Source organism: Panthera onca, chromosome D4 (assembly GCF_046562875.1).
Source record: "Panthera onca isolate mPanOnc1 chromosome D4, mPanOnc1 haplotype 2, whole genome shotgun sequence".
NCBI lineage: Eukaryota > Metazoa > Chordata > Mammalia > Carnivora > Felidae > Panthera > Panthera onca.
The window spans coordinates 63,970,832-63,995,361 of NC_138351.1; the positions used below are offsets into that span (position 1 = coordinate 63,970,832).

Below are 24,530 nucleotides of genomic sequence, written 5' to 3' on the forward strand. Positions count from 1 at the left end.
AAAAAAATTTAAAAAAAGAGTATGGATTTAGGGGCACCTGGGTGGCTCAGTTGATTAAGTGTCTGACTCTTGGTTTTGACTCAGATCATGATCTCACAGTTCCTGAGTTCGAGCCCCACATCAGGCTCTGCACTGACAGTGTGGAACCTGCTTGGGATTCTCTCTCTCTCCCTTTCTCTCTGCTCCTCCCCCACTCACACTGTATCTCTCTCTCTCTCTCAAAATAAATAAATCAACTTAAAAAAAAAAGAGTGTGGATTTAGAGCCATACTATTTAGTTTCTAATCCCAGCTCTTTTTTGGTCAAGTTAATTGACCTCTTTGTGAAATGTGGAGCTACTAACAGTGTCTACCTCATAGAGTTGTGGTGGCAACTGAGTGAACTATATTCTAAAGCATTTAGACCAATACCTAATGCACACTAAGCACACGGTATTAGCTATCCTTGTTACTGTCTTTATTGTTATTACCTAGTATCCATGGCACGGTTATTTAAACATCTCACCTGTGCAGTACATCCTTACAAGGAAATGGGATGAACATGGTAACACAGATAAGTCTCTTCGTTGGGTAACTTTCAGTTTGAATAAAGCATATTAAACAGAAGACGCTTCAGGGCACCTGGGTGGCTCAGTCAGTTAAACATCCTACTGTTGATGTTGGCTCAGGTTGTAAGATCGAGCCCTTGGGTCAGGCTCCTCACTGGGCATGGAGCCTGCTTTAGATTCTCTCTCTTTGTCTTTCTCCGTCTCTCTCTCTCTCTCTGTCTGTCTCAAAAACGAAAAGACATTTCACCTTCTTTCTTTCCTTTTCCTAAAGAAATGGTTGTTTCCTGAGAGAATGGTCTTCACAGCGGAATTGAGAGCAACAGCTGACTGACTTTCTCCACTGAGATTTTCCACTAAGGAACTTGATGTGGCAAAAGTAAAAGCAAAAAGGAACTCTGTTCATTTCTTTGTATCTTGTATTCTATTTACGATGGAGATTTGGTGGAAGATACGATCTAAAATTAAGAGTTGGTGATTGAATCAGAATGTGCACTGAGGAAATGGCCCATAAGAATTCCTTAGGTGTTCCCCTTCCACTGTCGAAAATGGCACTGACGAACCCATGCCACTGGCTCTACTTGTTCCTGTGGGATAAGCTTTTCATCCATTTCCCCACTAAACCAAAGGCTAGGAAGTGATTCGAAGGCGGTTTGCTTGTTGCTCAAGTGTCATAGTAGGAAAACTATCACAAAAGATTCACAAAGCTGGTTACATTTTGGACATGAGAAAATGTTCAAGCATTCTCAGTGTCACATAGCACAATAGTTTTTCCATCCTCTCTTTCACTGCATTGTTTTGCTAAACATAGACACAGGATCAGCCCTCTTTTAGAAATGTTAGATGAGAGGCTGAGAAGGGATGTTGACTGAGGAATGGGAGTCCCTCCCCTTTTCAGAGAGTACTGTGACCAACCTAACCCAGATAACTCGTTTTTATGTCTTTTTCAATATTCTTTTCTTTTTTTTTTTTTTGAAGTTCTATATTTTAGTTTCTCTGCATGAGAATAGGTAGGAGTCATGATTTCATGTGCCCCTGTGTTAATATTTAAACTGACAACCATTGCAACTTCTCAGGATCAGAAATGGGGACATTTCTCTCAAATATGTCTAAGTCTAAAACTATACCCAAGCTGGTCATGATTTCGGGATTCACAGGCCTCCCCAGCAGGAAGTCTCTCCTATGTATATAGCAGGGATCTCCATATTCCAATTTAAGGTTCTTTTTTCATTCTCGCTGCATCAAAAATGGAGAATCCTTTAATTTACAAATGATGACTTATGAGTTTCCCGACTCATGAGAACTTACATAGTCCCAGTTTTCAATTATTCTCTTTACTTGCTAAGTGGGACTATGCAGGATTTTGTGAAGTTTATAAAAAAGAGACATGGTCCCTACAGCTTACATGCCAAATGGTTTATTGTCAACCCTGTGTTCTGTGTTCAGTAGAATCAAGGATGTGAGATGACAATGTGAGTTAGATAATTTGGACAAGTTCCTATGCTTTTTATCCTCTTCTATTGTTGCTCTGAGGATTCTTTAGCAGTTCATGAATTGATCCACAAATATGTATGAAATGTTTACTATGTGCCACATTTGATACTAGGTACTTAGTGTGCAGTGTTAAAGTAGAGGTGGTCAGTGCTCTGAGAGAGCTTGTATATTCTACAATTCTAATGAGAGAGGTAGACATTACTGAATAGTCACTAATGTAAAATTCCTACAAGTCTCGAATAGAAATATTTTTTCTAAGACCCCGTGAGTATGTGATTGTTTCTTTCTCCCTATTCACTCTTTTTCTTTAACTTTTATTTATTTCTGAGAGAGAGAGAACATGCAAGCAAGCATGAGGCGGGGGGCGGGGGGGAGTGGGCATAGAGACAAGGAGACAGAGGATCCTAAAAGGACCCTGTGCTGACAGCAGAGAGCCCAACACAGGGCCGAGAACGTGGCCTGAGCTGAAGTTGGACACTTAACCTACTGAGCCACACAGGCACCCCTCCCTATTTGGTCATTTTTGTTGTTTATTTATTTATTTTGAGAGAGAGAGAGAGAGGCAGAGAGAGAATCCCAAGCAAGCTCCACGCTGTCAGCACAGAGCCCAGCATGGGGCTCCATCTCACGAACTGTGAGATCATGACAGAGCCAAGATCAAGAGTCACACACTTAACTGCCTGAGCCAGCCAGGCACCTCTCGCCCTATTCACTTTTAAGTGAGGCAAGCCCTATGCACAGTATTCATCAACAGAATTGTGGCTTGCTCTTGGCCTGCTCTCCGGAATGACAGTTTGCCAGCCGGTTGGTGTGCACAGCTTCAGTCCAGTTCCCAGTCAGCAGGCTTTCTACTGGAGCTCCTCGGCTCCAGTGAACTGGCATCTCCTTGTGCCCCCACTACTGTAAAGATGAGAAGCACACAAAACCACAGGACCCCGCAGGCCCTGCTCTCTAGAGCCCGTCTGGGTGTGTTCCTCCTAGAAGACACTACTGCCTGTGCTTCTGCCACTTCCCACCGAGTTGCTGTCCATGACTATGTTTCTGAATACATTCAGGAGAGTGAAGAAGGAGAGGAGAGAGTTTCAGATAAATTCAAAGAGCAGACCTCATCCAGTGGAGTGACTGCAGCCCTATTTCTGAGCAATCTAAAGCCTGAATCTGAGTCAGCGGCCAGATGGTAGGACAGAAAGGAATTCTTGCCCTAGGTTTTCTCCCCTGATCTCTGTTTTCTAAGGAGAAGCTTGAGTTTTTCATGAAGTAAAATTGTGTGTGTGTGTGTGTGTGTGTGTGTGTGTGTGAGAGAGAGAGAGCGAGAGAGAGAGCGAGCGAGACAGAGACAGAGAGTAAACTCACTCCATGTCACTTATTGACAATGGAAATCCCTTGCTGATTCTCCCTTTGGGCTGACATTATGAGTTTCCATCTTTTTTCACAAGCCCCATGTATACTTTAGTAGACAATTGAGAGATGCTCCACCAGAGGCTGTCAGCTAGGTGCCATATTAAACTGTAAATTACACATTTATAACTGAATATAGAACAGTTGGCCTTCAATTTAAAAGCCCCACCTCTAAAGGTCACAGGATCTTTGTGGCTAAAAGGAATGTAGTCTTTCCCTCACCCACCAGCCCCTACTCACCCCGTTCCCAGCCTACTATCTGGGGCTAGGTTTCCTAATGAAGGGCACCTGTGTGAAAAGCAATAGCATCCTCCTTCATACCACGGAGTCTGGTTATGCATTTTCCCAGTTCTTTGTTTGGAAGGCCTAATGGTATCCTGGTATGAGTCCTGTTTTTCCAGCATGCCAATTATCTGTGGCTTTGGTGGTTCTCCTCATGCACATTTCCTGGTTATGTCACTGTTTTTCTACGTTCATGGTTGAGTGAAAGGGTAGAATACTGTAATGATTCCATAGTAGGGACTAGGTCCCAGAATTTGACCTCCATGTCCCAAATTACTAGTGATCAAAGACCCTAATTTGTCCATAGACAGACTGAGATCAGATGGACCCAGATAGAATCCTGAGGAAAAAAATAAGGACTTTTTAATACCTTCATTTTCCTCTTTCTTTATCCTTGGGCTTGCCTGATGGGTGTCATATTTACACCACAATGAAGAGGCCGGGGCACTTGGGTGGCTCAGTTGGTTAAGCATCCAACCCTTAGTTTCAGCTCAAGTCACGATCTCATGGTTCTGAGTTGGAGCCCCACGTTGGGCTCTGTGCTGACAGTGTGCAGCATGCTTGGAATTCTCTCTCTTCCTCTCTCTCTGCCCCTCCCCTACTCGCGCTGTCTGTGTCTCTCTCAAAATAAATAAATAAACTTTAAAAAACAAACAACAAAGAAGAGGCATGCTTAGGTTTCCTTAGCTGATCTATGGCATCCTGACAAGGACCACAGACATCATAATCAATCTCTTTGTCCTAATTTCAGGCCCTCCTAGCCTCTTGGTCCTGTCGGCATTCTAATGCCTGTCATCCCTTAGGGATGTGGGAATTTACAACTGCTTACCCCACCCCACACCAGAACGTATGAGTCTTGTGAGGAGGCCCTTAGGCTCCACCAATTTGATCTTCTGCCGTTGCTAATGCAGGTACCCTCGTCTGATACCATGCTGGGTGTGAAGCTTCTCTAAAAGGCTTGCAGCTCCTGAGCTACACCCTGAGAGGGATAGGACACACTTCAAATGGATTTCCAGAAATCATTCTGGAGATTTCTGTTGCCCTGACCCTGGGTCTGTCAGCCAGCGTGAGGCAGGGAGCATGGGAGTGCCTCTTTACTCCTTCAGCCTCCTTGTGTGGCATCCTCAGCCACATCCCCCCCCCCCCCAACCCCCAAGGGTGGCTCTCAGTCTTCCCATCCAAGCCTTTTTGGAATTCCAAACAAAGCAACAACAATAACAAGTGTCTCAAGCACACAGCTCTGGCAAATCAAAAGCACTTTACTTTTAGGCTATTGTGTCAGCTTATAAATTCATTCATAAATGCGATCAGCTCCCCTGAAGCAAGGAACACTACTGGGAGCAGATTCATAAGATAAATAGAACCCACTAGGGAGGGTTATAGGAATGAAAAATGTATCTGTTAATATTTCAAAAATATGACCTCATTTAAAGAATTTTTTGACACCAAGGTAGGTTCTATAGACATTTTAAAAACATCCCCTTCAAATCATACGTTGCAATACAGAGACCATAAATGGTATTCCACCTGACCTGAGGACAAAAGGAGCTATTGTTAGCTTCTGAGGCTTGTAAAATACACACAAGTAGCTCAGGGTTAAGGGCAATGGCTGGAGTGTCTTACAAAAGCCCCGTGTGATAGGACATTGTCTGTGAATCGCTGCTTCAGGTTCTGCCGCCCTTTGTTGGCATGGCCTGTGACATTCAGGTGGCCTGTGACAGTGCCCTTCTGAAGCTAGATCAAATGCACCAGAATGAAATGTTTGGAAAGCAGATGCTTGTTAAGCCATTAGGAGGAGCAGAGATGATGCCTAAGGAGGCAAAGAAGAGGGAAAGCAACTTTCTGCAAAATATCACAGGACGATAAATAGGAGAGCTGCCCATCACAGAATCACCATGGACCACAGAGCTGGCATTTCAGACATCCATCCTAGGAGCCTAGAAATCCTGTCTCAGAAAGAACAAACCCGCCCTAATTGGAAGCACTTCTGACAAATAAAATGCCAGAGGAAAGTGCTGTCACTTGTCCTTTTTCAAATCATAAATTACCCTGGTTTCCTGGAAAAGTATGCCCAGACAGACTTATTGCCCCTTGAAAAAGCCAGAGACCTGGTCTTTAAGAATCTTGCTTAAAGGTGTAAAAAAAAAAAAAAAAATCTCTAACCATTCAGACTTCCTGAACCTGGGGGGAAAATTGCCACGAATGATCAATGATTGCCTACTCTCAGAGGTCAGACCCTCTGAGAGTGAGCTGGCTGAAGCTATTAAAAGAGCCAGTTCTCATTGTGATAAAGCACATCCTGGCAAAGCCACAAAAAAGAAAATTATAGCAATCAATACAGATCAAAATGAAAACCGGATGAAGGTTTCAGCCAAACTTGTCTTCACTTCTGCTATAATGGATCAACTTTTCAGTGCTGATGTCAGCACAATTTGCAGATGGAGGACATTAAATATGGGAGTCAAAGCTGGGTAGAAATTTAACTGAAACTGTAGCAGATCCTTGACATTTACAAGGGTTAATGCTGACTCTCACACTTGCCAACTTCTCCCATAATTGAGCTGCATTTGGGAAGTCTTTATCCTTTCAAGTAACTTGTATGTACCTCGGCTCTACACAGCCCCCTTTGGTATTTTTAACAGACAATAGTCCACTGATAATCTATAGCTGTACTGTGTAGGCTTTGAAAGAGTTCACAGTGAAGCTTCCTATCAAGAATTCTGCTCTACCATGTTCAATCTTATTGGGACTAATCCCGTGGAATTTGCCAGAGGACAGATAAAATCCAGGAAATACAGCCTACCCACAGGATTCTCAGCCAAACAGCAAAGTCAGTGTGGCAGAAAGAATAATGCCCTCCTCTCCCAAAATGTCCATATCCTGATCCCTGGAAACTGTGGATTTGTTACCTTATATGACAAACAGCAATTTACAGGTGTGATTAAACTCAGGCTTTTGAGTTGAGGAGATTATCCTGGGTTGGACAGGTGGACCCAATGTAATCAAAAGTCCTTATAAGAGGGAGGCAGGCAGGAGGGGTGCCTGGGTGGTTCAGTCAGTTAGGCGTCCTGTTTTTGGTTTCAGCTCAGGTCGTGATCTCACAGTTCATGGGTTTGAGCCTCATGCTGGGCTTTGTGCCTACAGCACGGAGCCCGCTTGGAAATCTCTCCCTCCCTCCCTCTCTCTCTCACTATCTCTCTCTCTCAAGATAAATAACTTTAAAAAAAGGCGGGGGGTGGGGGAGGCAGGAAACTCTGAGTCAAAGAAAATGTGACAATGGAAGCAGAGGTCATAGTGACATAATTGCTAGAAGGGGGTCACAGATAAGGAATGTAAAACAGCTTAGAATCCAGAAAAGGCAAGAAATGAATTCTACCCTCAAGCTTCCAGAAGGAACACAATCCTGCTAACCTGTTGATTTCACCCAGGGAAACCTACCTCTAGAACTCTAAGAAGATACACTTGTGTTGTTTTAAGCTACTCTGTTTGTGGTAACTTTTTACAGCAGCTGTATGAAACTGATACAGTCACCAGCATTTTGCTGTAACACTCTCCCTTTCTTATTTTCTCTGCCCAACTGTCAAATGAAACATCCAATTCAATCGAGGTTTCTGGAATGACCTTTTTTATCTTTAAGGATAACTCCCTAACAACCTCATTCACTTCAGCCGCCATGATGTCATAAATACCCCTCCTCAGAGTATTTGCATTTCCAAACATGAGCAGGCAGAATATATTTTCTACTGGGGAAAAAAAAAAAAAAAAAAACTGATGTTGAGTAGCTACTGACGCCAAAGGGAGTATTTTGTACCTATCCTATTTAATCTTGCCCCCCAAGAGGTATCCCTCCCCCTGACCATTTTGTGACTGAGGGTACCAAGGTTCAGAGAAGGCAAATAACTTCTGTGAATGTCAGCAACGCTGGGGCTGGATGGAGCCCAAATCTGTATGATTCCCCAAATCCAGTCCTTCCCATTAGAACATGCTGCTTCTGGTTTATACAAAATGGTAAAATGCTAACCGCAGAATATCTGCATCAATTTGAATGGAATGATTTGGGAAGCAGGCACCACTCCCTGCAAAGATAAAGGTTGGGGAGACAATTTGGCGAGATCATTTTTGGTAGGTTCTGATGGACTCTCACTGCTATGTTTTCCTCTCAGGGACAAAACCAACCGACCGTGCACCTCACCATTGCTAATCGTTTCAAATCTCCTTGTAGGGGTATTTGCCTTCGGACTTTTTGCTACTGACATTTTTGTAAACGCCGGACAGGTGGTCACGGGGCACCTAACCCCGTACTTCCTGACAGTGTGCAAGCCGAACTACACCAGTACAGACTGCCGAGCACACCACCAGTTCATAAACAATGGCAACATTTGTACCGGGGACATGGAAGTGATAGAAAAGGCTCGGAGGTCCTTTCCCTCCAAACATGCCGCTCTGAGCATTTATTCCGCCTTATATGCCACGGTGAGTAGCCCAGTCTTGCCGGCACTCCCAAGATGAGTTGTCGTCTGGGATACATGTCTCTCTGCCCTCCTCACCTTCATTTTTTTTTTGTCACAGTCACTTAGAGTGATTTTTAAAGTCCTGTTACAACATGTTTCTCCTGCATAGCACCATACCGTTGCCTCCCCCCGCCCCAACACCCCAGGGTAACATACCGAGCTGCCAGAGGATATTGATTTGGGAATGTGGATAATCTCTTAGTCAAATCTTCCCATTTTACAGATGCAGAAACTGAGCCCCAGAGAAATAGGTGAGAACCCACAGTTAGACCTGGGACCCAGGCTTCTGGCACCCTGTCGGGGATCCTCCCACTGCTCACAACAGCACTCTTTGCCAAAGTTTCACTGGTTCCAGGACAGCATACGTTTCTCACACCTGCCTGCAAGTTTGCAGGTGTGGGCGTTAATGTGAATGGCTGCGTGGGTAGTGCAACAGACCCGGGATAAAAACACAGCTTTCCTCTGCAACTCCCGACACTCTTCTTCACCGTTTACCCAGAGCAGAAGGGTGATCCTACCAGATCCCCAACACCCGAAAGTTCACTTGTCCCTGCTCCCCAAATCTTACAGGCTTTGACTGCCCCCACTGGGGTACAGTGTTCTCTCTACATTGTTTGCTTTCGTCACAGAGAAAACCTAAAGTGGGTCCCACATCTTAAAATACAGGAAGAAACCATGCTGTCCCTTTTACTTTCCTACTCTTTAATTGCATCCATTTTGGAAATGACTTCATCTCCCCTTTCTCTGGCCTATGCTTCCTTAGAAACAAGAGCACAGAAGTAGAGGGATCAGCTCAAAGGCAGATATCCTATGCATTTCCCTGGGGAAGAACAACTATTGGTCAAAAACACATCTTTTCCTTACTTGAACTTTATGTTCCAGGTAGGACTAGTCTAGTGAGTCTCAATGGAAGGGAAGGAGAAGGCAGAGGAAAGACCCCTTTGAAATAATCCATTCTTCCCAGGGGTTCTGAGCAAGACTCGTCCCCACCCCCCAGGAGAGCATGTTCCCACCCCCTCAAGTGAGGGTAACTGCACTCTCTGCTGAGAGTCTGCCTCCAGTTGAAGGGCGTCCCTGCCAGCACCTGGATGCCTACATTCACGGTGGAAAGAAGGGGACTGACTACACGTCTGGTCTACTCAGTACAGCGTCAAGTAAACTGCTGAATATTCTCCTTAAAACGATGGCTCCTTGGCATCACATTCACAAGATCACATCTATAGGATGAATTTGTCAACCACCAATTACCCAAAATTAGTCTTCCTAGTTATTCCTTTTAAATCTGCTCTTTAATGAATAGGAGAGAAAAAATGACTTCAGCTGCCCCATGTTAGGAAACATGCACATAGATAATATAGAAGCCTCAAACAGATCAATCAAACCTTGCTTTATGATAGGTAGGTAGGTAGATAGATAGGCAGGCCGACCATGTATTCTTTAAACAAAGAAAATCCTCTCAGGCATTTGGCATGTTCTCCAACTTTCAAAATCTCCATTTGTTCTAAATTATCTACAGCCTAAGTTCTATGAAGCAATGTACTCTTGAACCCTTTTCCTACCCATATTTATCGAACTCAAGCCACTGAGGTGTGAAATTTGTAGAACACCGTTATAAAATCTGTCATAATAATCTATTGTCTCATCAAATGAGTTACAAATTTCTTTTGAGAAAAAAGAAGTCTGCTTAGAATAGCAGATGTTTTCAAGGATTCAGATATAATCCAATTCAAATCATGCCCCACAGACTATAATCAGATAAACCGTGATACAAGACTCCAATTGTGTGAACATTTTTTGAGCCCCTGTTATGTGTGAAGTGCTTTCAGAAATTACTCAAGAAAGATCTCCTAAGGACTAGTTAATACCATGAAGAATACTAACCCTAAGCCCCTGTTCTTATAGTTTGTAATCTTATAGGAAAGATTGATAAAGGGTATAATTAAAAAACAACATAAAAAGATAAAATAGTAGAGTTAAATATATCTAGTGTAGATGTTAAGTAACATTTCCTATACAGCCCCAGAATGGTGTAATGTGCTCTAATTTGTGTAACTGATCAAACCATACTTTCGTAGGTCATCTATTACATGTGATAGAGAATTCCATCTTCTGTATTCACACCACTGTTGAAACCTCTTTCTACAAAAGTAAAAGTTTCCATTGTAACATTGTAAAATGCATCCACTGAACCTGTATGTGCTCAGGCCATACAAACACACTGTAGACTGTAGGTATTAGCATACTATTTCTCAGAGTTGCAAATTCATTTATCAGGTCTAAAGAAATGATGGGGTGGATCAGTAATGCCCTCTAGTGGTTTCTTATAACCATTGCACAGGTGATCGAACCGTGTTTACTTCTTTGAAAGAGGCTCTAGGCCACCAGACGCACATTTGATAACTGAGCCGATGAAACTTTAAGAGTGTTGCCAAGCCCCTCACAATAGATAAGAACAGCCCACATCTCAGGTGCCATAAATTACATCATCCTTTCCTCAGGTCAGGAACTCCTTTCCCAACCTTTTGGATGTCGGGGAACCCATAGAAAAGTTCGATATTTTAAAACACATAGAGTTCAATAATTTCAAACACGACTAGAGTAGGGGCACCTGGGTGGCTCAGTAGGTTAAGCCTCCAACTTCGGCTCAGGTCATGATCTTGCAGTTCATGAGTTCCAGCCTCACTCAGACTCACTCGTGCTGTCAGCGCAGTGCCCACTTCAGATCCTCTGTCCCCTTCTCTCTGCCCCTCCCGGCTCGCACTGTCTCTCTCAGAAAGAAATAAAACATTTTTTAAAAATTTAAACACCAGGGTAAATGAATGCAGAGAGCCGATCACAGCTGTTCCAAGGAATGTGAGAATTTAGCACAACTGAAACCTGTTTGTGACACACCCATCTGGAAGTTCTAAGGCAGCCAATCAACTAACCAGTCAATGCTTTTGTGTTTGTTGCTCACAAGTGTGAAGAATCAGCTAGAACTCTGGGAGACACCAAAAGTAAAATGTATTAGCCACTCGCCTACCTGGACTTCTCTTTCATAAAATTCATTCTCACAGAAGTTCTTTGGTATCTGAGATTCTATGTGGGTTTCCTTATACTCCAAGTGATTCTTTAATTTGTTGCATAAAACTTGCACACTCTGATGTTCATTATGCGGTCACTCTGCATCGCTATTTCTGTTTACGGGCCCACTAGAACACAAAACATGATTAGGAGACAGCCATCCATTGTTCTTGCTGCACTGGTTTCCTACCCAAATTCTTTCCTACCTGACTTAGTGGAATTGTTCAACTAGTCAGTGTGGCCACTTGGGCGCGGCCCCTGTTGCATGTGCTGGTGCATGTCTGTGCATGTATGTGTTTGCACCGCACAAGGAGGCTGCCTGTCACTTGCTGGTCTCTGTCCTGTTCCAGATGTACATCACAAGCACAATCAAGACAAAGAGCAGTCGGCTGGCTAAACCAGTGCTGTGCCTCGGGACCCTCTGCACAGCCTTCCTGACAGGCCTTAATCGGGTCTCTGAGTATCGGAACCACTGCTCCGACGTGATTGCGGGCTTCATCCTGGGCACTGCTGTAGCCCTGTTTCTGGTAGGTTAGCTTCCCTCTTTCTACCTTTTTCCCTCTTGTGCCCTCTGCAAGGCTGTCAGGTTAGCCAGACTTCACAGTGTAAGTCCGTGTTCCTCCTGCCCCAGCCTTGTGAGTTGCAACTCTCTTCCAAGTATTATGCATCCTTTTGCTACAAAAATGACTTCTAAAGCACCCTTTCTTTCAGAAATCTGACTGCATGTTCCCCCAAGGGGTCAGAAAGACGAATGCCTGTGGAGGACGGCTTGCTCTGCTTCCTTCAACACTGGGCTGTGGACTGGGGTCCAGCAGACTAGTAATTTGGTGCACCTTCAAAGCAGTGTTCTTTATTTTATTTTTAAAGCAATGTTCTTTAAATATCTGTTCAGAATGTATTGAGAGCAGAAACTAAGGAGGGAAGAACAGAAAACAAAGAGCCTGGGTGGAAGCAGACAGCCCCTTCTCCCGCATCCTCAGAAACTCTGCTCTGGCCCAGACTTGCATATCCCACTCTGCAGTATGAAAACACTTCTCTAGCCACTCCCAGGCTTTTTAGAAGGCTTCTGCTCTCACCTACACTTGGCTCTCAGACAGCTTATTTCCACTATAAGTGGCTTCTCAACCACATATAATAATCTTTCTGGAGAAGAGTTTTGGCTGATATAGTTTTCTCCGTATCTTTACTTTTCTGATGATTTTAGTTCCTCAAATAGCTGGGGGCCTCACCACCTGCTCACCTAGGAAATCTCTTAATCTTAGTTGGACTGGAAGAGAAGAGGCTAATTTTTACTTTTGTCTTTTTACAGTTTTATTGAACTATAATAGGCAGATAATAGATGACACATGAAGTGTACAATTTGATAAATTTTGACATACATATATCTTTCTCTCCCTCATCCATTCCCCTCATTCCCAAGAAACCACTGATCTCTCCAACACTCTATATTAGTTTGCCTTTTCTAGGATTTCATATGAATGGAACTATATAGTGTATATTCATTTTCTTGGCCGTCTTTCACCTGACATGATTATTTTAACATCCATCCATTGTAGCATGTATCAATAATTCATTTATCTTTCTTGCTGTGTAGTATTTTATCACAAGGGCATACCACAGAGGTACAATTTGTAAATACTCTTCAGGGATTTAAAGTATACCTGGAAGGATTTACAGTAAATCACTGGGCCTGGAGAGTCCTATATTGTGCATGAAATGAATCCCCTAATAATATTCAGCAAGCTTCCCCTAAAAGACAATAGCCATCACTGTCCGGATGTCCCTCCTCCCATTCTGCCTATCCTGGTCCAAAGCACCCATAGAGACTGGCATTATACATAGATGATTCTTCCTTGTCCTAGCCTTCCTCCTTGCCCTTCCCAACACACTAAATACACCTATGCCTCTCCTAACTTCTAACTCAGAGTTTCCAACATTTTTACCTGCTGAGATACAGGAAATGCTCCCAGTTGCTCAAAACACTGATCTCCCCATGGAGATGGGGAAGCTCCATTTTAATTCAAAATTATTTTAAATGGATCCAGGCTTTCTTTCTAAAGTTAAAGATGAAGGACTTCAATGCAAATTGTCTGTGTGAAGCTGCAGGAAAAGCGGTGCTGAATGATCTTGAGATGTTGATCTCTCATAGGAGATATTTCCCAATGATTGCGATTGCTTTTAAAAGAGTTTGGAAAGGGCACGGGTGACCTCAAGAGAAAAGAGGGTTTTCAAAGACAGATCAATAGTCCATCAGTGAAAGCTTAGGCTCAAAAGCCAAAAAATTTTGCTGTCCATCAGTCCCGGGGCCAACATCCCCAGCTAGAGACAAAGAACAGTACAGACTGTCCCGAGGTATTTCATGAGGTCTTTATGGGATGAAATCTGTGAAATCCTTTGCATTTTCTAAGGCCACATGTACAAATTCTGCCTTACTATTAAACTTCCTTTCTCTCACTAACTTGCAGCCCTGTTTCCTACCGCTTAGTTATTTGCTCTGTTGTTGCCTTCCCAGTTGATGGCAAATGTCCAATTTTGTTTTCCACAAATGGTCTTTATGTAAGACCCAGAACTGTTGCTGAATTACCCTGGCAGAGACAGACCCCATGCTCTTCCTGTTGTCTGCATGTGCACATGTACACACCTCACATGCACACACACTGAGCTTGGAAATGGGAGGGGAAAGACGTCTTCGAAGAGACTGGAAGCCTCCCAAAGTGGAGACTTGGACAGGAAGACAGGAAGAGAAGAGTCTGAGACCAGGAGCATACTTTAGAGCACATATGCATTATTGTGAAGATTAAAGCAGCTGGGGCAGGGGTTGGTGATTAGTTGAGCAATTACTACGTGCCCTAATCTGTATATACACCAAATCATGTGCTCCTAGGACAACCCTAACACTATTCTTATCCTCATTTTACAGATGAAGAAAATGGGGCTCAAAGATAAATAACTTACTCAATGGCCACCCAGCCAATAAGCTATAAATCTGACCTGGGTCTTTCCAACTTCAGAGTTCCTATGTTTCCCAGTTCCCCCATTTCCTGAATCGCGGGGGTTTAAGCAGAGCTGGAGAGTGAGGTGGAAGAAAGCCAAATAGAGAATATTTATATAAATGTTCTGCAGGGTTTGAAGAGTGACAGGAAAGATTCAAAGATACTAGGTTATAGAAACAATGATGCAGAACAATGAAGACAGTGGAAAAAGATAAACTCTACGAGGGCAAAAGAAGCAGAGAAGATGGTAAAAACAGACTGTTATGAAGGAGGGTCTCAGTAAGAAATAAAAGTGAGGAGTCGTTTAGAGGGAAAGTATTTTCATGGAAGCAATAAAGGAAAAGTGCCACGATTTTGAGTTAATCTCAAGCAAACAGTAGTCACATAATTTAGGGAGGGTCCTCTTAGGAGTGAAAGACTCGTCAGCATGGATCGTTTGCTATATGGTTGGCGCTTGTTAAGAGGCAAAAGAGTAAAGTGGTATGATTAAGGGGCTGTGGAGTTGAAATCTCTGTGTGACCTTGGGCAAGTTATCTAACTTCTCTGTGCCTCCTTACCCAAGTTGAATATGATAATAGTCCCTCCCTTGTAAGATTGCTGAGTGGGTTAAATGAAGGAAGGTGAAATCCTCAGGACCATGCCAGACACAGAGTGGCCCTCAATAAATTATGCTGCTGTTATAAGATGATTTACATTCGTTGTGTCTTTTAATCATTTCAGATCTGTGAGATAGGTGTTGTTATTTCCATTCACAGGTGAGGAAACAGGCTTAGTGGGGTGGATTGATTACCACTGGCCATGTGGGTATCAGTCAGATGCTTCATCAGCCCCTAGACATGTTCAGTAGACACCCTAAACTATGCCCAAGGTCTTTGCATGGCCCCTATGACCCACTGGCTCAAAAGAAAACAATCACTATGGCAGCGATATTCTAGGGGGAAAGGCCTGCCATCCTCAGAGGTGACCAGGCATAGATGGCTGTAGTCTGACTCCAGTCTTTTTTCCCCTCATCCTGCAGGGAATGTGTGTGGTCCATAACTTTAAAGGAATACAAGGATCTCCTTCCAAATCCAAACCCGAGGATCCCCGTGGAGTGCCCCTAATGGCTTTCCCAAGGATAGAAAGCCCTCTGGAAACCTTAAGCGCACAGGTACAGTAAAGTGGTTTTAGAAAACCAAACCCACAGGCTCAAGGCCTGTTATCTTGGGAGGTCAGCTAATCCATTCCTCTACTGGAAGCAGGATACCACTGAATCCACTCAACACTAATCAAATCTGAGGTAAAGGCTTCAAGAACTTCAATCTTCTCTCAATAGTCCTGTATTTATTCTGGGGCATGGCAATCATGAATCCTCAGGAAGTTCTTAGTAATGTCTAACTTAAACCCCAGCTGCTTTAAGACGCCTTGACCTACTATGCAATACCACATTTATAAAATTTGGACCAATTATGTGGGAGGCCAATCTGGTTTAGTGACTAGGACAATATTTAGAAAGAGAAAGGTTTTGTTACATTCAGCAATAGATGTAAGCTGGAAGCACATTAAAAAAAACAAACATTAAAAAGGTTACTAAGTGTCCTTTTGGATCTATTTTGATGACCACAATCAAAAACTTTTTTTTTTTTTTTTAATATTTACTTAGTTTTTGAGACAGAGAGAGACAGAGCATGAACGGGGGAGGGTCAGAGAGAGAGGGAGACACAGAATCTGAAGCAGGCTCCAGGCTCTGAGCTGTTGGCACAGAGCCCGACACGGGGCTTGAACTCACAGACTGTGAGATCATGACCTGAGCCGAAGTCGGACGCTCAACCGACTGAGCCACCCAGGCGCCCCCACAATCAAAAACTTTTAATGCAACCATACTCACTTATTTACATCAGGGCCTTGGTTCATGTCAGAGATACAGAAAATGATTAGCTGCACAGTCCTTGTCCTCGAAGAACTCACAGATAATCAGGAAGATGGATATAAATGAGTAGTCATAATATGGCATACTGAATCAGAGGTTCCCAAGGTGCTTTGTGAATCCAAATGAAGAAAAAGAAGTGTATTCTGTCTGAGAAGACAGGAAATGCCATGCAGAAGATTCGCCAAGTGAAAGCAGCCTCGAGAGATAGTATCAAACACTTGTTTTTGCCTGGGACAGTTGCTAGGTGCTTTACAACTACATTCTTATTTGAACAAAAACCTATTGAATCGATAGGAAAGTCCCACTGCACAGATTAAAAAATAGGAATATGGGGGTGCCTGGTGGGCTCAGTCAGTCAACCGTCCAACTTCAGCTCAGGTCATGATCTCACGGTTCGTGGGTTCAAGCCCCACTTTGGGATGTTTACATCCTTACAAAACCATTTTCTTAGATAGTACAAGGAAAAAGCAAATCACTTCCCACTGGAATTATCAATATAGTATAAAATAATATTTTCCCTTATTAAAGATTATTAACTATCCAGTATCTGAGATGAACTCTCCTATTTCTTTTCACATTTAGTGAAGTCTTTCTAATTTTACTAACAAGAAAAACAAAACACTAAAGCTATTTCCATCTTGGAAAAACTAGGGCTCTCCATTAAACCCAGAGCCGAGTATTTTGTTTGTTTTTCCCCCAACCTGTATTAAGGTGAACGTTTTGACTTGATTTAATTAAGAAGTAACATACTAAGGGGCACCTGAGTGGCTCAGTCAGTTGAGCGTCGACTTCGGCTCAGGTCATGATCTCACAGCTTGTGGGTTCGAGCCCCGCATCAGGCTCTGTGCTGACTGCTTGCTCAGAGCCTAGAGCCTGCTTCAGATTCTGTGCCTCCTTCTCTCTCTGCCCCTCCCCCGCTCACGCTTTGTCTCACTCTGTTTCTCAAAAATAAATAAATGTAAAAAAAAAAAATACTAAAAAATCTATTGCTGGTTTATTTATATACAGCCTATCGATGCAGGTTGAGTGATAAAGGAGCTAAATCATGATCCCTTGTAATGAAATGGTGAGATAGACTTTCTCTGGTCTTCCCTATCTAATTATGTTTCTGTACCTGATAAGATCAGAGTGGTTTCCTCTACTTTTGAGGTGAAGCAACTGAAGACAAAGGTGAGTTTTAAAAGCAAACAAATACCTACTGAGTTCCACAAACATGGGAGTCTCTGTGTTCTTTTAAATGCTCTCTACTTTGCCTTGAACGTCCCAGTTTAAGGACATCAACTTTGGACCCCATCCTTCTGCCAAACACCACTCAAGCACTACCCTCTGTTGGAAGCCTTCTCCAGACTTCTCTCTCTCTTCTCCCTCAGGACCATTGATAGTGACCACAGAGGTCATAGAGACATCTAGGTCGTATTTGGGGGATTCCACTTACATTGAAATATGAAGTGCCAAACAGAATTTCAAAATCTGCTCTTCCACAAGATAGAATGAAAGATTATCTTTAAAATATATATATTATGATTCACTACGAGCAGGAGTTGAACTTCCTTCAATCTGCCCATGTATCTTTGTTTCCATGTGTATCGTTCCATCTGGATACAACGAGGCCATTTCTGAATAACAGGCTTGGGCCTAAGGGACCTCATGGGCCCTTGTGTGATTGTCCTGCAAAATTAATGCCAATAATGCCCCTTCATATCTGCCTCTGCCAAGAGCTTGGAGACCTTGAGGATCTGAACCCTATGAACCATATCTTATTTACTCTCCATATTTCCTGGCATTCACGAGGCATGAAATGAATGTTTGACAGGGGCAGAGGCAAGCCAGAAACAAAACCTGAACTAGAGACTTTAGACAAAAGCAAGAACCAAAAATCAGACAATAGTCACTATCTGAACCCCCACACAAGACAGAAATTAATAAGAAAACAGTGAACAGGACTTCTGCAGGCTAGTCAAAGAGAAGCTACAGGACGCTGGTTAGAAAGTTGACTTCTCAAGTGATGCCTTCCACACCAACTATAGAAGACTCAAGTAACAAAGCATCCACCTTTATTTAAAATGTTTTCATGTGGGCAGTTAGGATGATTATACCCTTTACTTGTTGGGTCAAGAAAAGAAAATTAGCATTTATTGCAAGCCATCACATTCAGTCCTCACAATAATCCCCTACAATTGTTATAATTAATTCCATTTTGTAGGTAAGTTAAGTAAAACACAAAGATTTTAAGAAACATGCCCAAGGTCACCCAGTTAAAATTAAAACAGACCCATCTAATTCCAAAGGCCCCGCCTGCTGTACTATACCATAGGGCCTGGCATTTCATTCAAGAGAAATTCCATTCTGAAGTCTGCAATTTAGCATTAAATGGAAACATGTGGTAAGGGATACTGTATTTGAACTGAGCTACAGTTCTTCCAAAAGAAATCTGCCCTGTGGTTTCTCCTGTGGGCAAGGACTCCCTAGTCAACTCCAACAGCTGTGGTTGCTATTAGAAGCTGACTCCTTTGTAATATCTGGGATAGAACCATCTTCCCAGGGAGAAGATCTTTTGGAATCTGAGAGAAAATAGGAACTTCTCTTCAGAGCATGCATTCATACGTGCGAAATCTATCCCACTGTTCAAAAGACCTCAAGGAGTTGGGGCGCCTAGGTGTCTCAGTCAGCTGAGTGTCCGACTTCGACTCAGGTCAGGATCTCGCAGTTTGTGAGTTCGAGCCCTGCGTCGGGCTCTGTGCTGACAACTCAGAGCCTGGAGCCTGTTTCAGATTCTGTGTCTCCCTCTCTTTCTGCCCCTTCCCCGCTCATGCTCTGTCTCTGTCTCTCAAAAGTGAATAAATGTTTAAAAAAAAAAAAAAAAAAAGACCTCAAGGAGAAGACCGTCTGGCTGGAGAAGGGACCTGGGGTTCCTCCTTTCCTTCCTCTTGAGACACCTTTCCCTTTTACTACATGGAGTTACAGTGCTTTTTATTCCTTTCTGAAAATCAACTCAAATTTGAATATTTGTCTTCCGTGATTCCTTTAGCATAGTTGATTAAGACAGGGTTCATTTTCTAAAATCTTTCCCAAGTACTAAATAAAAACCAAAAAGTAAGTAATTATAGAATCCAAACAAAACAAAAATGGTCAGGTTTCCAAAGCATAATTTTGTGGTCCTGTAGAGTTCTTGTAATCTCATAGACACCCTGTTCTAGGATCCCAGAGAGTTATTGTGACCCTAAGGAGACCAGCTTGGAGCTGTGCTCTGCTTCTCCACGCCCTTGGTGTTGAGCAACTGTGCACTTGTCAAACACAGTTTATATTAACAAAAGGAAGTTAGAAATGAAACAATTGTATGACCTCACTCTGGGTGTGGTGTAAAGTCTCTCAATGTCTCCAGATTTGGGAAGAAGGGGAGACCTTTTTTTCTTTAGCAGAAAAAGAATCTAATGGGTGCTGAGACCCAGGTGCCTAGAACCTTACCCCAGGAGGTTCTAATCCAACAATCATGAGGTAAAAGAGTATTTATAGTTCAGAAAATATTCCCAGAGGAATTCTAAGGGCCCCCTTGATTTGAAACTAGTGATATTGTAGACCTCATATCATAAATAGAAGACAAGACTTGGAAAGTTAAAGAAGTCTGCCCAAAGCCACCCATTTAGTTATCCTAGCCTATTGAATTACTTTACCTTTTATTGCTTACTCTGAAATGGAATCTTATAAACATGTAAATTAACAAAGCATTGACCCAACATTTTTTTTTTTTCAAAAAGGAAGCATATTATAAAAGTGAAGACATAAAGGAAAAGTCATTTTTCACATTATGGCAAGAAATGCATCAAGCTCTAGTTTTCACAAACATGACAGATAAAAAGTACATTGAAAAACAAAATACTTAGTTTCTAAAATTTGTAGTCGAGCTCTCAAGAATATATGAATCTCTAGTATTTTAAACATAAACGAATCAAGAAACCAATAATAATCAGATCTAAAGCCACAGTTTCCTAAGTCATTTCCCAACCCCATGGACTGGGGGGTTTACGTTCAAACAAAAGAGGAAATGTTGGGACCTGTATATAGAAGTTATGTAAACAAGAGGTAGGGGTTATATAAACAAGCCATAAATGCTCAAATTGATAGAATTACGAGGAAAAGGGGACAAAGCTGCAATCATAGTATGGATTGTAACACATTTCTCTCTAATTAATAAGCAAATAAAATATAGTGAAAATATAGATGATTAGTAAGATCTAATGTGCATTACATACAATCCTCAAAACATATGAAACATTATGAAAATAAATCACCTAAAAGTCTCAAGAAATTGTAAAGGACCAATATCACACAGGTTACATTCTTTAGGAAAAAAATAGATATCTATACCTAAAACAACCCTGTACATTTGAAATATTAAACTCATTTCTTTATAGCTCATGACTCAAAGAATAAATCATACAGAAAATTTTCAAAAATCAGAACCGTTTGATATTAAAACACCACATTAAAAATGTGGAATGCAGCTGAAGTTACTTTGAGATCCTTAAATGTTTCTATTAAAATATGATTAAGTATGATACAAGACAACTTTATAGAGACCAAGTTTAGGTGCAGAAATTATTTTATTTTTGGTTGAAAAATCAGGGAAGATTTAATAGAAACAGTGATAATTTGTGAGGCCCTGGAAAAGCATTTCAGGGAGAGGGAACAGCCTGTATGAAGTCAGGAGACAAGAGAGCAAGGGCACAGCCAGGGAAGAGTGAGTGTGCACGAGTCAATCAGCCCGACTCTGAGATTACACCTGCTTGTCTTTACAGAATCACTCTGCCTCCATGACCGAAGTCACCTGAGACAGCTGATGTGTCACAAGCTGTTTTTTTATCACCCTTCAATTCGATACTTCAAGACACACAGTTACTTGATGTCAAACTGTGAAGACAAGTATTATGTTTATCTAGTTAGAAGCTAATGTTTTGTACATTTTTTTGTATGAGGAAGTGATGTAGCTTGCCCTGATTTTTTTTGTCAGCTTTAATATATTTATGCCAGAATTTTACACCAACAAAATTTTCTTCTTGTTCCAGTGCTCATTGAAGAACCACATTGATTCAATGATTGATGTTGTTTTGTGATATTTGTACACAGACCTTCTTTTCTCAGTTTTATAGGCATAGAAATAAAATTAATGTAACAATTCACCTTACCCCTTTATTACTGCACTTGCTGCCTCCTCCAGAGCTTTTAAATTTTAATGAAAATTAACTTTTGAGTTGCAGGGAGGGCAATGTTGGTTAATGGTAAATCTCAAAATCAATTTGGCAGAAAGAAACATTCCTTTCACAAAGAACTTTGTGTTCTTGTCACTTAACCTGTTTTGTATTCTAAGTTAAAGTACTATATTAGTGAAGTCACTTACTTACATAAAAAAGTGGCAGAGACTCCTGGATTTGAGGGGTATTGGGGTTATATGTTCTCTCCTAGATAAAGTCTTCTCCCATCTAAAAAAAAAACTCAAGATCTTTCTGGAATCATGTCCTTGCACTGGGAGGTAACACTGCAGACCTCTTTCCAAAAAGCAACCAGTACCAGTCTCCCCTGTCAACTCAACAGTTTTGTATATCATATTGTATGGACTTTCTATGAAAATGAATATTTTACAGTTTGCACAGTATTATTTTACAGAAAGGGTATCGGAGCATCTACAACCTAGAGCCACAGAGCAACAGCTTGGCTTTGTGGCTTTTAATTGTTCTAGAATTTTAACTGCATCTCATTTTTCTAGCATGGTAATAACTAACGTGTAACTCCTTTCAGAGAAGGAACTCCCTTGTCTGGACCTATCAGAATGTTTTCTTGACACTTTCATGTTGGCTCTTCTTAGCTTTTTTTTTTTGTACTTTTTTTTTTTTTTTTTTCTAAAGAGAAGAAAAAAAAGTTATCACAAAATGTACTCCGGCTCCTGTCGTTTGTTTTAAGCTTCATCCCCTGGGTATTTGAAGGGCCACAATGAAGTGAACCCGACACATGTTTACACTTTTTAGTTCCATGCCTGCTGAGATCAGTGCCAGCAGAGGCATGACTGGTAGGTCTTTTCGTGGGGGAGTATGTGAGCGAGTGTGAGTGGAGGTGGGTGGGACTGGGGATGTGGAGGCAACATTTTAAAATTCTTGCAATTATTAGGACCTGGATGTGAAAACCTTGGTTTTCAGCCTGCCCATGTTGAGTTGCGAATAAAAAGTTAGTCGTTCTTAAAAACGAAAGTGACCTCTGCTAAAACCTGGCCTGATCTCTCGCTTCATTCTGGCCTGAGGTTATTTTCATTTCCACGCTCATGCTCTCACACGCACCTGAGTTCTGTCTGGCTGAAGTTGCGTAGGCAGGCGAGGAGGGAAAGAACACTGGAAGCTTTGTTCATCCTGGATGCCATACCATGTGCTTTCACACACGTAATGTGGTTCTTCTCCAAACAGCCCAGCGAAGCCGTGACTCTCCCGAGGTAGTGTTGTGCATGTCAGCACCGGTGTGAGCACCCAGGTCCTCCTGACTCCCCTAAATCGAGATGCCTCTGAACCAAGTCTGCGTCTTTTCAAAGGTTTCTCAATGTGATGTACCTGCTTAGGTGGTTCAGGGGATGATGTAGGTAAGAAAAGCGCATCGTAGAGGAAGATGCATTCTGCTTCTCAGAAGGAACAATGTGCGAGCTCTGAGCTCTCCACTTTGTATAAGCTACCCAAGCGTCACGTTGCCCGATTTCTGAGTGACTCATTTTCTAAACGTATTTGAGGATTTTGTTTTCATAACAGCAATGAGGGTTTGATTTTATTTCCTTGTTCGTGGTAAGACATTCTGAAAAGCATTGGCAGGCTATATGGATTTTACATTACCCGTTTCTCGTCGAAATGAGAGGCCATTTAAATGTGTGACTACCAGACGGTATTTCCAAGAACAGAAGTCCAGTCGACAAGGTGAGTGTTATCCTTCTACTTTGCTTTCCGTTTCCATCTGGAAGGATCTCTCAGAAGTATTACAAGCGCTCTGGCCACAGACACCAATTGCCTGGCCTTGGGCTTCGGGGGTGTCGGTACATGACTGAGCCACACTCCAGAGGACACCACACTGCAACACTTGGAAATAAGGGACATCTCTGGGCTCGCGTCTGTGGGACCGCTGAGCCAGTCTGATTCCTTCCGTGACGCCATGGCAACCTTAGGGTTGCCCCAATTAGCCCCAAGTCACTTCACAGGCCTCACGTTGATCTTTCAAGCCTGCCATTTGAGATTCATTTCTTAGGGCTAAGGACCTTTCCCCCTCGACCTTCTACGAAAGACAAAGCCCTCTGTCTAAATAGGACGAGTGGTCGCGATAGCCTCCGAACGAATTCCATAATGAGCTTTTCCTCTTTTTAAGGAAAGCCCACAGGAGCCTGAGAAGCCTGACTCCCTGTGAGAGGGAAGAGGGAAGGAACAAAAGAAAGGCTAAGGAAGTATGTTGACCTGAGCAACTTCACAGAGCGAATAACTAAATTTGCCAAATGGATGGATTCCAGACTTCCTCCCAGTTTGGCTAAGGAGACAAATGACTTATTTGGAAATAAAGAGAATTTGAATGGAGCCTGAATGGTACTACCACTAGTTGAAAGATAAATATATTTAGATACAGGACTGATAAGGATAAGGGAGCTGCACTCAGCACGCATGAACGTCTGGGTGCCTCTCTTGGCAAATTCTGAAGATCTCTCTCTTAAACTGTGCTAGAAGGGCTGTATGTTGAGCTTCTGAATCAGAGAATGCAAACAGGCATGATCCCACACTCAGAAGAGGGAGTGGGTACCAGTGGGATGATTTAAAGAGCAGAAGAGCCAGGAGTAGTCTTTTTGTTTCAAAAAATTGGCTCGATTTCCCTACTTTATGCAACTACACTCTCAAGGGTGCTAAATATCTTGGAGGCAAACACATGAAATACCAGATTGCCCCAGTTCGTCTTAAGGAATAGGGTTGCATTAAAGCTGTTGTACTATTCCCACCACGCTGAATTGAAGATGTGTGCTAGCACTAGTCTGTCATGTACTGTCATTCCTGGTACTACTACAGGAATTTTGTAGTGAGTTCCAGGCGTCTTGTTTGCATCCTAGTTCTTGATCCAGATGTCCCAGGATGGGTTGATATGTTCATGGATAGCCCAAGATCAACTGACCCATTGATACTCTACCCTCCAGCTCATTGACCCTTGTGGAGCCCAGTTAACTGCACACACATTTCTAAAATTAGAAATTACTCTGCCTGGGAAAGCAGCGTTTATACCACGCAAGGCTGGTGCCTGTGTCCTCAGCCTGTCTTGTTCATTTTGGTATCCTATGT

The 24,530-nt window shown here is 42.4% G+C and overlaps 1 protein-coding gene across 5 annotated transcripts in view; it reads left to right on the forward strand.

Moving 5' to 3' along the window:
- The window catches only part of PLPPR1 (phospholipid phosphatase related 1), a 327,234-nt gene extending 305,858 nt beyond the window's left edge, over positions 1–21,376 (forward strand). For 4 of the 5 annotated variants that reach the window (XM_060609179.2, XM_078436641.2, XM_078436640.2 and 1 more), the window contains 4 exons: positions 7,941–8,191; positions 11,643–11,819; positions 15,304–15,435; positions 20,991–21,376. In XM_060609179.2, coding sequence (XP_060465162.1) covers positions 7,941–8,191; positions 11,643–11,819; positions 15,304–15,435; positions 20,991–21,023 — 593 coding nt within the window. In that variant the 3' untranslated portion in view covers positions 21,024–21,376. The remainder of the gene's footprint in view (positions 1–7,940; positions 8,192–11,642; positions 11,820–15,303; positions 15,436–20,990) is intronic. The other variant, XM_078436642.2, reaches the window with a different exon arrangement.
- Positions 21,377–24,530: the final 3,154 nt, after the last annotated feature.